The sequence below is a fragment of the Solea senegalensis genome, linkage group LG10, assembly GCF_019176455.1.
Source record: "Solea senegalensis isolate Sse05_10M linkage group LG10, IFAPA_SoseM_1, whole genome shotgun sequence".
Classification (NCBI taxonomy): Eukaryota; Metazoa; Chordata; class Actinopteri; order Pleuronectiformes; family Soleidae; genus Solea; species Solea senegalensis.
The window spans coordinates 15,945,360-15,960,732 of record NC_058030.1 but is presented as its reverse complement, the minus strand read 5'-3'; the positions used below and the strand labels follow the sequence as shown (position 1 = coordinate 15,960,732).

Here is a 15,373-nt window from a genome sequence, read left to right as displayed (position 1 = left end):
TTGGAACAAAAGGAGACTTACAGGTGCCGGGTTTCTGTGCCAGCACATCTGGGAATTCTTCTCTCAATCCTCAGATTCATTGGTGATCTTGGAGCACGCTGCCGTACAATTGAGTCATCATGTTCTTGGACTCTCAGAGAGTCACAGTGGGCTAAGGTCAGCACACTCCCACAGCATTCAAGTATTCCGCTTGAATCTCAGCTTTTTATTTTTTCATCCTTTTATGCTTTTTTTTTCTTCCTCCATCTCTCTAATGACTTCACGAGTCGGAGCTAATTTGGTCATTGCGCCTCCAAGTTGATGTCATTGGAGAATGGTTGACATTTTTAATTAGGTTGGGAGCAAAAGAAGAGCGCTGTCTTTATGTGCTTGTAAAATTAGATGTACACCTTTAAGGTTCCGTTGCTCTATTATCACGGTGACACACATTAGAACTGGATATTTCGACCACTTTTCTGTGATTTCACGTCATCATGTGGATTTTTCCTTTCGTTACTTGATGAAGTTGATTAAGAGAGTAGTTCCGATCATGTTTGAATGTTTTAAAATATTTAGTATTAGTAGGGCTGATTGTTTCATAGCCAAATGTTTAGTATCTTCTCAATCCTGTCTTTCCTTCCACTCCGGATTCAGCTCCGACCAACAGGTGCATGTATTAGCAAAGGTAAAGGCCGGAGCTACGACCTATGCCTCCACTCCTTCCTCCACCTCTCTGCTGCTTTTGATAATGCCTTCTTGTGCAGCTCAGCGTTTAAGGAACACGGAGGAACATTGAAAACAGAGCGGCTGAGTGGTTTTGTTTTACTGTGAGAAGGAACGAGCAGAGACGTTTGGATTCAGAGCAGATTGTGGTGGACGTTGCAGGACACATGACGCACAGAATAACGTTTAAACAGATGTGCGCGTAGCGACTTATTGTGGCAACTCATTGTAGAGGGGAGGCCGTCAACCAGCTACTGCGTTGCTATGGCGATGCAGCGTTTTGTCTGTGTTTGTTGTTTATTATAGAAATAAAAGATTCTGAAACTGAGACCAAAACCGCCACAATATTGTACTGTGATACAGCAGTAAAGAGCCATGATATAGTAGTTAAAATAGTTTAAATAATCATCTAAATAATGCTTTCATTAACGTTAGGAGAAGCTGTATATTAATGATAATGATAAATTAGCAGTGAGGCCAAATGGGACAGCTAAAAAATTTGTAAATACCCAATGTGTAAAGGAGCTTTAGAATTTTTGGTGATAATTTTTTGTGTTGCCACATTATTATTCGCTGCATCGTTGTATATACATATTGATTTTACCCACTCAAAGTACAGCATTGAGTGTGTGTGTGTGTGTGTGTGTGTGTGTGTCTCTGATCTTATCTCACATTCTTTTTCACAACAGCTTTTATTTTGCCATTAACTTTACAAACACGTACTGACTCAGCCTCGAGTGCACTGGATAAAAGTGGAACATTATCATTTGATGCTTCAATTTGGACTCGAGTCCTGTCACGGGCCCCTGTAACGCTCACTGCTGCTGTTCATCATCATCATCCCGCACCGCAAGTCATATTTTACTGTGTGTTTGTCGAGCCTCTCCATGCTTGTGACTCGCCAGTATAAACAGCAACAAATGACATCCTGTCAGCGAGACGTGGTGGTCAACTGTTTTGTGACAAACTGGAGAGCTATTTTCTAAAAGTGGCTCAGAGAGGGGAAAAATGCAAACAGAGCATTTTTTGTACGTCCAGTAACTCACATCCCTCTGACAGCAGATCAGCTCTGTGTTCTTTGTGTCTCATTCATGCCTTTTCTGCAGGCACTTAGTGTCTCTCTAAACCCTCCAATAAAATGGCTGTGATCTCCCAAATGCATCGTAATGACTTGGAATCCATGCATAGACAGGGCTAATGTAGTTTGGATAAAACTGGCAAAATACCTCATGAACAGTGATTTGTTTTTTCTTGTTATTATTTCTTTTCTTTCTGAATGTTGTTCTTTCCATTTGTCTTTCAAGTCCTTGAGAGGCCGCGAGCAGCACATTTCATGCCCCCCGCGTAGGCCCTTGAAACAGCATCTTGTTAAAGTAAATGTGCGGTCGCGCTGGTACAAACTCATTGGCTCGTCTGGTTGGAATAAACATGGGAGACAAAAGGCTAGAAATCGGGAATAGTCACTCACCATTTTAAACCATGACTGCAGTTTCTCTCAATAAATATCTAATCTCAAATGTTAGCTCGAGTTTTCCATTGTCATTATGTTCTCATTGTTTGGTCTCCGGGACCCTGTTTGGCCTTCAGTTTGTAATGAGTATTCCCGAAGAAGGATCTCGAGCTGTTTTCTTTTCATGGTCGTTCTCTCAATGAACTGTGATGTGTAATCTTGATGTGGCCGTGTGATTCATGCAGCAGAAAAACCCCAAACAATGTAACAACAACAGAAATGCAAAATGGCTCATAATTCATAATCAAGGTTATTTCATCCATGAAAAGAAAATTTGGTCAGGGAGCCACAAAAAGATAAATATATTAAGAGACGTTCACGTTGGTGAATATAGTCATTACTTTTGGAAAAGAAATATTCAGAGGATGTGTTGTTTCTCCACTCTGACAGTTACATTTTCAGTCAACTGAAAACTTGGCAAAGTGGAGGATTTTCCACTTATTAGCCGTCTATCTTCCTTTTCCCCGTCTACCTATACAACATACACACTATACTATTACACAGTCATAATCAGAAGTTCACATTTCATCCCCCCTCTGCTTGGGCTGTGAGAGATGTGTCTTTCCTATGCAATTATTCATCTATTGATGTTTGATTGCCACTGATGAAAATAAATCAACTTCCTGGAAGAGGAGACCCTTTGTGGACCCTAAGCCAGGGTTACCTGGACCTTGATTAGGACACAGGACATGAAATGAGTGGGTTTAAAGTGAGTGAGACGAGCAGGAGTGTGGAGGGAAGGGCTCAGGAGAAATTGATCCCATGTTGACTCGGTGATCACGGCTGATAAAAAGCGCGATGTGTTTTAGGATGTATCGGTCGGACACGATTTTCACGCCGAGATTTATTTGCTGTCACCACCTACAACTCCAACTCTACTTGCTCAGAAATGCTCAGCGTGGAAATTGGAATTGTCAGTGGGATTTTTATCCAGACAGAGGCCACATTGTGTTGTGTGTTTCTCTTTCCCCACTGTCTTCTACCTCCCTCATGCGCTCATGCACATGCCAATCCCTCATTTTTAATCTTTAACAGTCAATAGTCTCCAACACAGTCCTGCTCGTCAATGGCCCGTTTCTCACCCTTTGCTCTTTCGGAGGCAGATCCCCTCTCTCCCTCTCTCCTCTCTCTCTCATCTTTGCTGCTCTGTCTATCCACAGGTCGGAGAAGCTGACTGTGGCTTTTCTGGTGGGTTCACACGGGTTAAAAGCTTTGATCATGAGCAGAGCGAGGCAGGTCCACTGTGCGTTTTTCACTCCATGACCCTTCTCACAATGTGGCGTGCAGTCCCGCAGTAGCCCACTTGACCTCAGGTCAACTAAAGCTCTACACTGTCATATATGGAGGTGATGACGGAGTCCATGTCGTTCATTCAACACATTAGAAGTTATCACCAGGAAAAGTCAAATGTTGTGGCTCTTCTTAACTGTAATATAACAGAAATAATCTTTTAATGCCAGTAAGGACATACGTATTAGATATATTTCTTTAAAGTTAATGCGGAAGTTATTCTCTTATTTTGGATGTGGCCTTTTTACTGAAAAAAACAAATAAAACACATCTCAGTGGCCAAAAGAGTAACATAGTGAAAGTAAGCTTTAATAGAGACCAGTATTTGGTTGGTGTGTTTTTTCTCTCTCTGTTAATCTCCTCTGTCAGTTTTATCTAGGGCTGCCAAACAATTGTGTTCCTCTTAATTATGATTAATTGCATTTTCATCACGTTTAAGATTCTGCTACTTTGCAATTCACAACTGTTTTTGTTTTTTTTAAAAGTTAATATAGACAATGTGTTTTTTGTGGTTTGTTTTTTTTCTTACATCCTGACTAAGTGTTTGATTCAGTTGCATAACGGACAGCCCTAGTTTTAATATAATAATGAGTTTAAGCCAAAGTTGTCTAATACCACTTTAAATGAATGAAATCAACATTGGGAAATGGGAAATGAATGTATTGGGTTTGTGCTTCTGCAGTGGATGTGGCAGTAGATGATGCCACTCTCAATTTAGTTCTTCTACCCTAGTAGCTTGATGTTTAATTTATCATAGTATAGTATGAATGCTGTTTTTTTTTACTTTAAAATAAACAAATAAAATGTGTTTATTTTGCATTTTGAAATGTATTTTTAGTTCCTCTCATTGAGTTTACCCCTCTGTTTCCAGTTATTGCGCTAAATGAAGCTAGCATTTGATATAGAATCATATAAAAAAAGCGAATTTTCCAGTCGGTAAATTTATGAACCAAAATGTCAGATTAGCCACATTTCAAAAACACGAGCCAGCTGTTTGTAATCCATTACACATTGTTAGGAAGTGAATCGCTGGGTCTCTTATCTGTCCTGCCTGCTAACAATCAGGTTTTACACCCAAAGGTTCTTGACTGTCTCAGAGGAGGGAATCACAACAGCTGCTGCTGATAACGCGGAGAGAAACAAGATAGATTGCGGTTCATCAGCCACAGGCTCGATGAGTTGATCCAACAGTCAAGAGGCAAAACACACACGTTGTGATTGTGTATTAATCCGTCAAACCTTCCCAGCGATGTTTGCAAACTCTTTAAAAGGCAATCTGGTAGTCTGCGAATTTGCATTTTCACTTTAATTTGAAGCCTGTAAATGTGAAACAGGATCCCAGTTGATCTTGAGATGATGAAGAGGAGGCGATAGGTCACGCACACTTCACTTCTGTTTTCACAGGATGTGCTCTGGTGCTTCTACTGAGAGACAGTCGCAGCTCTGCTGTCTGATGGACTTGTTCAACGTGTCATGTCGTAGATTCTTCTTAAACTGCCCTTTTAAAATGGCATTCATTCGCCAATTATAAAAAAAAAAGTCCGTGTTCTGAGAGAACAGAGAGCTGTTCTGACCAAACTAATTAATTACTTTCCGCTTGAAGCTTTTTCCCGCTTTATTTTGCCACAAGGCTTCTGTCACATCACTCAAGTGGATGTAAAAAAAAAAAAAACCTTTTACAGTAAATTGACTTTTTCTTTCGAGTCAATTCAACGTAATCAAAGTGTGCAGGCAGAAAGGGGTCGGCACAGGCACAAATAGGGATTTCTTATTTGGCCTGTTTTGCATTTCATCTCCAAGGATATTTTATTCATACGCCTGGCCTATAAAGGCTTAATTGTTTCAGTTCTGAACTGATTGTGCTTGAAACACAATGGGGGGGGGATACATCAACCCCGTGCCTCTTATGGGGGTTGTGCTACACCATTGATCTCTAAACTAAACTGGATTAATTATAGTCAAAAGACACAAAGCTTGAATGCCTCAGTTTTCCTACATATTAGAGCAATGACATCCAGGAAGCTGCTGCCTGGCTGGTAACTGAGCTTATGCTCTTGAATGGAAAACAATTTGACCGTAAGGAGGATGCATATGTTGGTTTATCCGCGACATAATGGACACGAGATTCATTGTGTCCCCGAGAAAATGTTACGGAGCATTTCCTGTTTTTTTTGTGTCATCGAGTGTATTCTCCCTGCAGTGTCAGAGAAGTTGGCAGAACAAGCACACAGAGGGATCATCGGGATTATAAATGTGCGCGCAAGTGCAATTGAAGGACTTTTTTTTGGTTTTGTTTTGTTTTTTTAATGTTTCAAATAAAACACACGATTGTAAATGAAACATGGCCTCGATCCCCGGTGTCAACATGTGGATGTGATCAAGGCCGCGTTGTCTGAGTGGATGCCGCATGTGGGAAGAGTCTGGATGAAATGTGTGTTTCTCACAGTGTCAGGTTGAATATGTGAGGGAGAAGTGCCAGGTTGTCATCAGCAGCAATGCTTTAAGACTATGAGAGGTGTGTGTGTGTGTGTGTGTATTGTACTTGTGCCACATTAGCGCTCTACAGCAAGAAAACGTCGTTGCTCAGCCAATCACTCATTTAAAACGACCTCGGGTGTTGTCTTGGTTGAGAACCCGGCACGGTGCCCCGTCCACCTAGCAATGAATGTTTAGTTGACCTGTTCTTTCCAAACATAGACAAAGTTTTCCTTCCAGTCTGCTCTGCATTGTTCTCTGAGTTAGCACCAATGTGGTGTCTTGAAAGAGCTTGCCTGGGCCAGAGAATTGTCTCGAGAGCCTCTACGAGGGCCTCGTAAATCCAACCTGGACTCCCTGAAGTCAGTGATTGGGATATATTAACACTGCTCAACAAGCCTCTCTGGCAAAGGCTGTACAAAGTGCAGTCCCTGGGCCTCGTATAGGTCCACTTCAGTCGACTTCATGCTGTAAAGTTTCAGCTCACCTCCTTAGATTAAAAAGCAGCCTCAGGACCTCAGTGTATCCGCTCCAGTGATTTTAGGGGATGAATGAAATAGCACATTGAAACCGTGTGTGTGTGTGAGATTCGAAGTGGATGATGGCCATCCATCTGTCCTGAGAGTTCATGTGCAGTTCATGACTGATTTTAGTGAGTGTGGTACTTTGACTGGTGGGCTTATTTTTGGGATGCTTACTCATACACAGTATGTTCATTTTAGACACTCCAGTTAAAATATAAATATCCTTGGCCCTGCTCTATAAAACACTGTCCTGGATTCTGTCTGATTTGACACAGAATGATCCTTATATACTATATATATATATATTATTATCATTATTATTATTATAATGTATATTTTGGGACATGCTGTACATTTCCTGGCAGCCTGACAGAGCTTCATAATTATAGCACAGATACTGGAGTGGTATGAGTTTGAGTAAATGTGATGTTTCCCAAAAATACAGAACTATTTGAATCTACATTGAAGGAGCTATCTCTATCTAGCTCTTAAGCGTACACATAGACGTGGTATTAACATCAGTTAAACAGGAAATGACGGTATCATTCAAGCCTTGATATCTGGCTCTGTGACCCACATGCTTTCCGATCTGACTTTTCGCTTGTTTTCGTTTTAAAATTAGTGTCACCTGTTTCATATTTATATCTGTGTACTGCTTCGCTTTGGTATCTTATTTTATGCTGGACTGTTGTCGCTGTGCATTTTCAGTAGCGATAGATTCTTTATGGATGAGTGGTTAAAGCGTGTCATCTGTGAAGTGCCTGCACAGCAACTTCACTTCCTGTTCTTATTATAGTCTTATTTAACAGCATCTGAGAATAATTTTCCCTCACAATTTTGTTCTTACATTCAATTTCCATCTTTTTTGATTTACTCTGTTCTGTCTCCAGCTCACATTTTCTCCCGTTTTTCTGACAGAACCCCTTTGGCAGTCGCTCCGATTAATGAGAGATGGTGATGTGGATTGAAACCATGACCTTTTTTTTTTTTTGTTGCCGAGCGATGGAACAACTACTTCAGCAGTAGTATATCCTCACAAAAACACTGGAGCGCCATGGGTTGTTGTCAGGTCTCCCTTGACGGTTTTGGCAGCTGACCTTATACCGGTTTTAATTTTATGCCTGTGAAATTTTCAAAAATGGCTCGGGTTGTTGCACCAATATTCAATTCTCCATTGTGGTACAGCTTCCCAAAGCTCCCAAGAACTATATATATATCTAATTGGGGAGGCTGAATAATGTTTTTCAAGTTGCTCTGTTATAAAAAAACATTCTGACTCAGCCACAAAGAGCAACTGTACGAGATTTTTGATTGAACCCCTGTCCCTATTTAACCCATTCTAGCATATTGTTTGCAGATTATTTAGACGCTGTTGCCCCCTGTAGTCACGTTCCGGAAGCCTCTCTTCATGCATGTAGTCTGTAAATGACAGTGGTGAAAGTGGTGAAATCAGTATTGCACCCCTCGCAGCAGTGGTGTCGTGACATTTATGGTCAGAGATAAAGGCATGTTTTTGCCCTTTGGAGGTGGACAAACATCAAATGTATTGGTATGAAGGGACTGTGAGGATAGCCAGTGATGTATTTGGTGTAAATTGAAATAATGAAAAAGACTGTGTGTGATGCATATCCATGCATATGATTCCCTGGAAGACTGGAGACCAATAGAAAAGAAAAGTATTGCTGAATAACTCAGATTTCAATTGTCTTTTTGCCTTCTGTGGTTTTTAATATTTTTTCTGGTCATTTGAAGTTTATAATGGAAGTCTCAAGGGCACAGTATGCATGCTTCTGATGCGGATTTTAGGGAAACCTCAACATTTTTAAGAGTTTTAAGTTGAATCCCCGCCATTAAAACAATAGGGAAGGTCAGTGGGTTGCAGCAGGGGAACATGCTTGTGGCGAAACATGGCAGAAGACGTTAAGGCTGTGATGCATTTGGGTTTGCAAAGTGGTGTTTGTCTGGATGCGTCTGTAGAGGCCAACGGAGGAAAAATGTGCCCGGATGGAAAGTGATGGTCTCCGTCGTCAACGCAGTTGTTGAGTGTGAATGTTCTGGTTTGAATAAAAGGTGTTAATGTGTTGCTTTTCCTCGTGAAAGTGTTTAGTAGAGTCGGTAACGAAACAAAAATCACACGGATGTAGTCCTGCTTCCAGAAGGAACAAAACAGCCAACATAAAACTTTGATGAATCACCTAACAAAGCTACTTTACTCACTCACTGCACTATACAGCTGTAGTTGGAGCTCTGTACCTACTTTATTCTTTAGAGTTGAAGGGGTGTAAGACGAGACAATTCAAAGCAAATTACAGCCACCCAGAAGGCTATTTTTATAAGCTAAATGCTCTTGTAAGTGCAGTATATTGTTTTCTGACAGCTTTCTTTTCATATCCAGTTTTATTAGGGCTTCGGTCTTATTTTCCTGTGTTTGTTTTGTCTTTCAGAGAAAGAACGTCCACTTGCTGCTGAATGTGTTTTTGTTGGCAGCGTGGGGAGCCGTCCTGTTAGCCTGCCGCTTCTACTGGATGGGCAACAAACCGCCAAACTTCTCCAATTCTGACAACCCGGCGGCCGACTCCCCCTCGCTCCTCACCAGAACGCTGACGTTTTTCTACCTACCGGCCGTCAACTTTTGGCTTCTCCTCTGTCCAGATATGCTCAGTTTTGACTGGTCAATGGACGCCCTGCCGCTGATCAGGAGCCTGACTGATTGGAGGAACTTTTATTCAGTCGTCTTCTACCTTGGTCTACTGCTGCTGGCTTGGTTTGGCCTGTGGACGCACCGCGCTGCTAAGAGCAAGGACGCGAACGGCAAAGCGCATCACTACACTAATGGCAAAAATGGAAACAGTAATGGACACAGTTACCAGTATAACAATCATGAGCATATGAACAACTCTCACACAGGCACTCACAGTAGCAGTGCACAAAATGGTACCAAAAAGCACTTTGAGATCAGGACTCCACTGCCCACCACAGAAAATGTTGTGGTGCTTTCTCTGGGCTTGTTGGCCATCCCATTCCTCCCTGCTACAAATCTGTTTTTCTATGTCGGTTTTGTGATAGCAGAGAGAGTTCTGTACATCCCCAGCATGGGCTTTTGCCTGCTGATAGCAGTGGGCATGAGGTCCTTGTACGTTCGCCTGAGGCACCGGTCCTTCAGGACGATGTTGGTGTATTGCAGCGCTGCCCTCGTCCTTCTGTTTGGTGTCAAAACTGTTTTGAGGAACCGGGACTGGAAGAATGAGGAGATGCTTTACAAGTCAGGGATTTATGTGAATCCTGCGAAAGGTAAGGCCCGCCGTGGATGCACACGATCACACAAACTAGTCCAAAAGTATTAATAAATATGAAATGAGATTGGGCCTGAGCCATACCACAGGAAATCCAGTTTGTTAAAACACATCATTTTAATCAGTTTCACACTCGTCCAATCTGTTTGATGAAAACCGGGAACACAGTCACACTTGGAAGGCCACCGTCACCCATCACTGACTTACACCTCCAGCAAGAGATAAAAATATGTAGCCGTTATAGTCAAGGTCATAGATTTCTATCTAAAGCAACAGTCTCAGACCTTATGGGGGGGGGGCAAGGGGGAAAAACACAACAACAGGACATGTTGTGTTAGCTAATTTCCCTTTCAGATTCTGTAGTGGAGCTGAGGCATGACAGCTGTTTGTTTTGGCAGATCATCGGCCGCCGAGCAGAGCAGCAGCAGCAGCAATGTCCCCGACTCCCGTTCATTAAGGCAAATATGAGATTTGAGTGACACCCAGCCTCAGACGTAGACACACTCATTGGATTGTTTTTAAAAGTGCATGCACAAAATAACTGTAAAGCCATAAAACCTCATAAATGCATCTGGGTGCACAGTTGAATGTTTTTGTGCCTGCCCTGTTTATACTGAATATTCTCTTGAGGACGATGTACCAGGGAAGTAAAGTCATTGCTGAAAGGCACACTGCGTGTTTTAATACTTTATGACTTGTGGAGATGTCTCCGTGCTTCCACACATTATTGTCATAATTGTGCATAAATACATATGCAAATGCGTCTTTATTCTTGCATCTTCAGTAGCAGGGGTAATTGCCATAAAAACAGTTGTTTGTAGGGGGGGTTGTGCTCTCTGAAATGACCTTTAAAACAAATGACTGATGACGTGTTGCATTGGCTCTGGATGCTAAACATCAGGCATGACGGGTCCGTTTGTTTCCCTGTGTTGCAGTCACGTTACGCTCAGCCAAATCTTTCATTTTAATGTCTTCATTATTTGTCTCTCCGTCTCCGAACAAAATCTACAAAAGCTCCTCACACATGACATTATCACCTGTCAGTTACTGTTGTGCCTTTCAACAGTAATCCCATCAGCCACGCAATAGCACCGTGGTGGTTCTCTTTTCACACGGGCTTGAAAGAAATGACAGGTGGTTTCGGAACAAAGCTCTCCCAGCGTTTCAGCCATTTTTATGTTAAGCACACATCTTGTGTCGTGTCAAGTGCAAGTCTGCTCATGACAAAAGACGTTCGCAGCTCTGAAGAAGGAGAGGTTTTTTTTCTTCTCCCCTTTTCGGTTTGATTAACTTTTGTCTTTTTGTGACCTCAGCATGGGGCAACCTTGGAAATGTCCTGAAGAGCCAGGGCAAGATGGAGGAGGCTGAAGTGGCCTACAGAAATGCCCTCTATTATCGCAGCAACATGGCTGACATGCTGTACAACCTGTGAGTTTGCAGTTTTTAGTTCTGTTTTCCTACTTTTAAATTTCAAACGTTAACAAATGTGTGTCTTGCGTCTCATGTGTGTCCTTTGATCAGCGCTGCGCTCTCAGAGGAAACGTTTTGTATTCCCCAGAGCGCGCTCGCTGTCTGACAGGGAATTTACTGGTGCTTTTTTTAAGCCTGAAGAGAAAATGCAAAAACTTCCAAAGCCAGTACTTACAGTGTGCTCAATTGTCTGTGGTTTTGTCAGCTCTAAATCCCCCACCTCACTCCTTTCCCCCAGTTTTATCAGCTGCTTGTGTTCTTGCATAAACTCACCAGCTTATAACTTGAAACATGTCCTCTTTTTTGAGATTTTTAAGCTCTAAACAGCCCCCGCCGTCCTCACTCTTTTCTCTGTTCCAGTGGTTTGCTGCTACAGGAAAGCAACAAGTTCGCAGAGGCACTCCACTATTATAAGCTGGCCATTGGTAGTCGGCCAACTCTGGCTTGTAAGTACAGCTCTTCTTTTTTATTGACAATCTCCAGTGCTTGTGGTTGTGGCTGTGCTGTGTCCAGGCAACAGTGAGCACTTGCTGTGGTTATGTGAAGGGAGAGGAATAGGTGGCAAAGGGCAGTCGGTATACGGCTGAATTAAACCTTCCACACAGCTGTCTGAAAAGCTTTCAGAGCCAAGTCATGTCAACAGATCAGGTTACCGCATTATGTCATTTATTATGAATCCAGGCCAAGGCTTTCCTATTGCTTTTTTATTTCCCCTACTGTCTTAACATACGACTTGTCTCTTGTTTTTGATGCATCTTCCCCTCCTCTTTGCCTCTCAGTGTCTCTATCGAGGTCTATTTGTTGTTTTCTGCGTCTCAGAGAATTAAACGTTTCACTCACTCGTCATCACCTTCAGCAGGTTTGCTCCCCGATTAGAGCAAATTGCTCACAATCTTGTGATCATGTAATAAATTAGCTCCCCATTGTTCCGGACATTAGTCAATGACAGACAAATAAAGAACCTTAAATGTCTCTTCCTTTTCCCCTGGATTAATTATAGACGTAATCAAGATCGTGGTTCGACTAGAAAATCTTCCATTCAGCGTGCAATTATCCAATCTGTTCCAGCCGATAACAGAGTTAATTAATTACCCTAAGCGGCAGGCATGTTAAAGGGGGAATAAGAATGTGACAGTTAAGTGTTTTTTTTTCAAGGTTACACCATTACTCACTGCCTAGTTGAGTGTTAACTGGATTTTTTTTTTTTAAGGAAATCACTTTAGAAGGCCAATTAGATTGAAAAAAACACACTCTATTGTCTGTCTGAGGTTCCCCAGTGTCAGTGCAGATGCGTGCAACAGAGACATTGAAGGTAGTACGAGATAAGACCGTGAGGTGTGAGGAGGTGGAGTGAAATGATTTGAAGGTATCGGATTTCCTTTTGTATGGCAAAGAAAGCAGTTTGAGTCCTTTTGACTGGATTTTGAAACAGCCGGTCTTGAACAGGGGAGTTGTTTAGAGACGCAGGTCCGTCGAGACGTATTGTACTCCAGCTGCAAATTGATCATTAGATGTCGCCTAATGATGTAGTCACTTGAAAGCACGTCTAACAAACAGTCGAAGAATCCCACAGGACGCGGGCACGAGTTACAGGCCATGTAATACACACATTTGTACAGACCTTTCCCTTTCAGTGTGCTCTTTAAGAAGTCTGAGCGGTTAAAAAAATAAATACACACGCTCTTTTACAGCGGCTTACTTGAACACGGGCATCGTCCTCATGAACCAGGGTCGCCTCGACGAAGCCAAACGCACTTTTCTTACCTGTGCCGACATCCCAGATGAGAACCTGAAGGACCCCCACGCCCACAAGAGCTCGGTCACCAGCTGCTTATACAACCTGGGCAAGCTGCTCCATGAGCAGGGACATCAGGAGGTACAGTAAATACGTGTTTCCTTCAGAATATGTCCATGCATGTTGATATTTAAATACAACACGAGTTCGCTAGTGTGTTAAGATAAAACGGACAGTTTTTTTTGTTTTTTTTATGGGACACAGAGAGGATGCTCTAGTTAGTATGGAAATGTTTCATAGTGTCATAGGGGACACTGTCTTTTGCTCAGATAAATATAAGGCAGTTTATAACAAATTTACTACCTTTCAGGTCCCTAAAGTCTATAGAGTGGTGGCCGTGGTTACTGGTTTCCCAGTGCATATTTATATTATTAGTTATTTATATACCCGAGCACCAGTGCTGCTGATTCAACCAGGAATAAAGCAGGAGAAGTGCAGAGTCAGTAGAGGTCTTTATAAATAGTTGGCCTGCTGGAGAAGCGAACCCCCACTTCCATTTGTTTCAGCAGTAAAGTTAGTTCCGACTATGGTTTAAAGTGTTCTAAGGTGAACTGTGTGCATTCTAGAGTCAGTATGTGGTCGTCGTAACAGCCGTGACGATGAGGATAAACCCGCTCCGCTCTGATCTGTATGAACCGGCCTCCCTGCGACCCCCAATTCCACGCTGCGCATTCACAGTGTCAGGGCCTCGGCTGCAGGGGGAGGAATGACTTGTTACCCCATCGCCAGTTTCTCTGGGGTCTCTCTGCTCGCTAATGCAAACACCCGCACCCACTTCTTTTTTATTTGCTTCATTCACAGGAGGCCCTCTCGGTGTTTAAAGAAGCAATACAGAAAATGCCAAGACAATTTGCACCACAGAGCCTCTACAACATGATGGGTGAGAGCTGCTTTTGATTCAACACCACAAGCATTAAAACTCGTGTTTTTCTTATCGTGTGGAAGTTAAAACAGAAAGTCCGACTGACGGGAAGTGGACGCTGCTTGGAGAAGTGTTCACTATTCTTGGATACATCTTTTGTTGTTCCGAGTCTCTTCTAAAACAAAGAGCATTTTTATTTCGTCTGCTGGGTAAACCAGTGTGCGTTAGAAAGGACTATTTGCAATTAGGACCACTGTTAAAACCGAAATCTTCCCATGTGGAACATGTTCTAGTACAAGTACACAGGTGAAACGACACAATGGTCTTTTCTTTGAGATCAGACCCATACAGTTGAGGTGAAGCCAGAGTTAAGATATGTGGTTGTTGATAAAAATGTGTAAAATAAGTGTCATATTGATTTTTATCAGGGAACTCCTTATTTAAGAAACGTGATTTTAGTTTGCGCTGCCACACAGTGTTTGCACTAAACAGTAGCAAGCTTTACAATATCATTTTACACTGCGTTAATTTGCTTTGCTGGATTGCAGCTGGAGAACAGCTGGTGCAGGCTCATTATAGCTGCACGCTCTTTGCTTTTCCTCTTTTTTTTTTCTTCTTCTCTCACACTGCCTTTACACACACACACACACACGGGCAGCTACACACTTCAACAGACCTGGATCCTGGTCTGTAATTCAAAATTGGTCGTGCCACGAGTTTGCTTCTGTGTTGGCAAAATGGAGTTTGACAGAGCCACTGAGATTATGTCAAAATGTTGATGAAAGCTTCACTCACCGCTAAGGAGCCCGGCTGCAACTGTAACACAGGGCGCCGAGCCAGTGAGCTGTGATTTGTGCAGCTTAGCGTTGTTTCCTCACTGAAGTGATTTGCACATTTGGCACACCTGCTTGCATCTCTTCCCTTCCAGTTTTGCTCACTGTGCTGCTTCTTTGCTGTTTGTCAGACACCTAGAGGTAGAATCTTTCATCAGAGTAAAGACTCGGGAGTAATCTGCAACATGCTGGTGTGGCTCAAACACTCTCTCATGGGCTGAGGAATGAGCTGCTTTTCAGCTCCGTGGATTCAGTGTCACTTCTAATTCCACGTTGATGTTGATGCTAATCTCACACCGAGTCAAATATTTTAAATATATATTAATGCCTTGAGTTCATTTTCACTTTTATTTATCGAAATCCTGAATGATTAAGTCCCAATTCTTGTTTTTGGCCGCCAAAAATATTGCAAACCTTACATTATATGATATTCATAATCAATTTGCTCTTTATGGATAATAATTGATGACAAATGCTGCACTGATGGGGATGTTTAAAAAAAAAAAACAGCATGTTCTCAGGCATGACTTTTTTATCTAGAGGGGAAAAGACGTAATCCTTGAGCCGTGTTTTTAGGAAGTGACATCTTAAAGTTTGTTTCTTACATGCCAATAGAGGA

General features: G+C 42.2%; 1 protein-coding gene across 1 annotated transcript in view; it reads left to right on the top strand.

Moving 5' to 3' along the window:
* Positions 1 to 15,373, top strand: part of tmtc2b (transmembrane O-mannosyltransferase targeting cadherins 2b) — an 84,860-nt gene that overhangs the window by 48,728 nt on the left and 20,759 nt on the right. Inside the window, exons 3-7 of the mRNA XM_044036029.1 lie at positions 8,946 to 9,792; positions 11,108 to 11,222; positions 11,625 to 11,710; positions 12,956 to 13,140; positions 13,861 to 13,939. Of these exons, the coding sequence (XP_043891964.1) occupies positions 8,946 to 9,792; positions 11,108 to 11,222; positions 11,625 to 11,710; positions 12,956 to 13,140; positions 13,861 to 13,939 (1,312 nt within the window). The remainder of the gene's footprint in view (positions 1 to 8,945; positions 9,793 to 11,107; positions 11,223 to 11,624; positions 11,711 to 12,955; positions 13,141 to 13,860; positions 13,940 to 15,373) is intronic.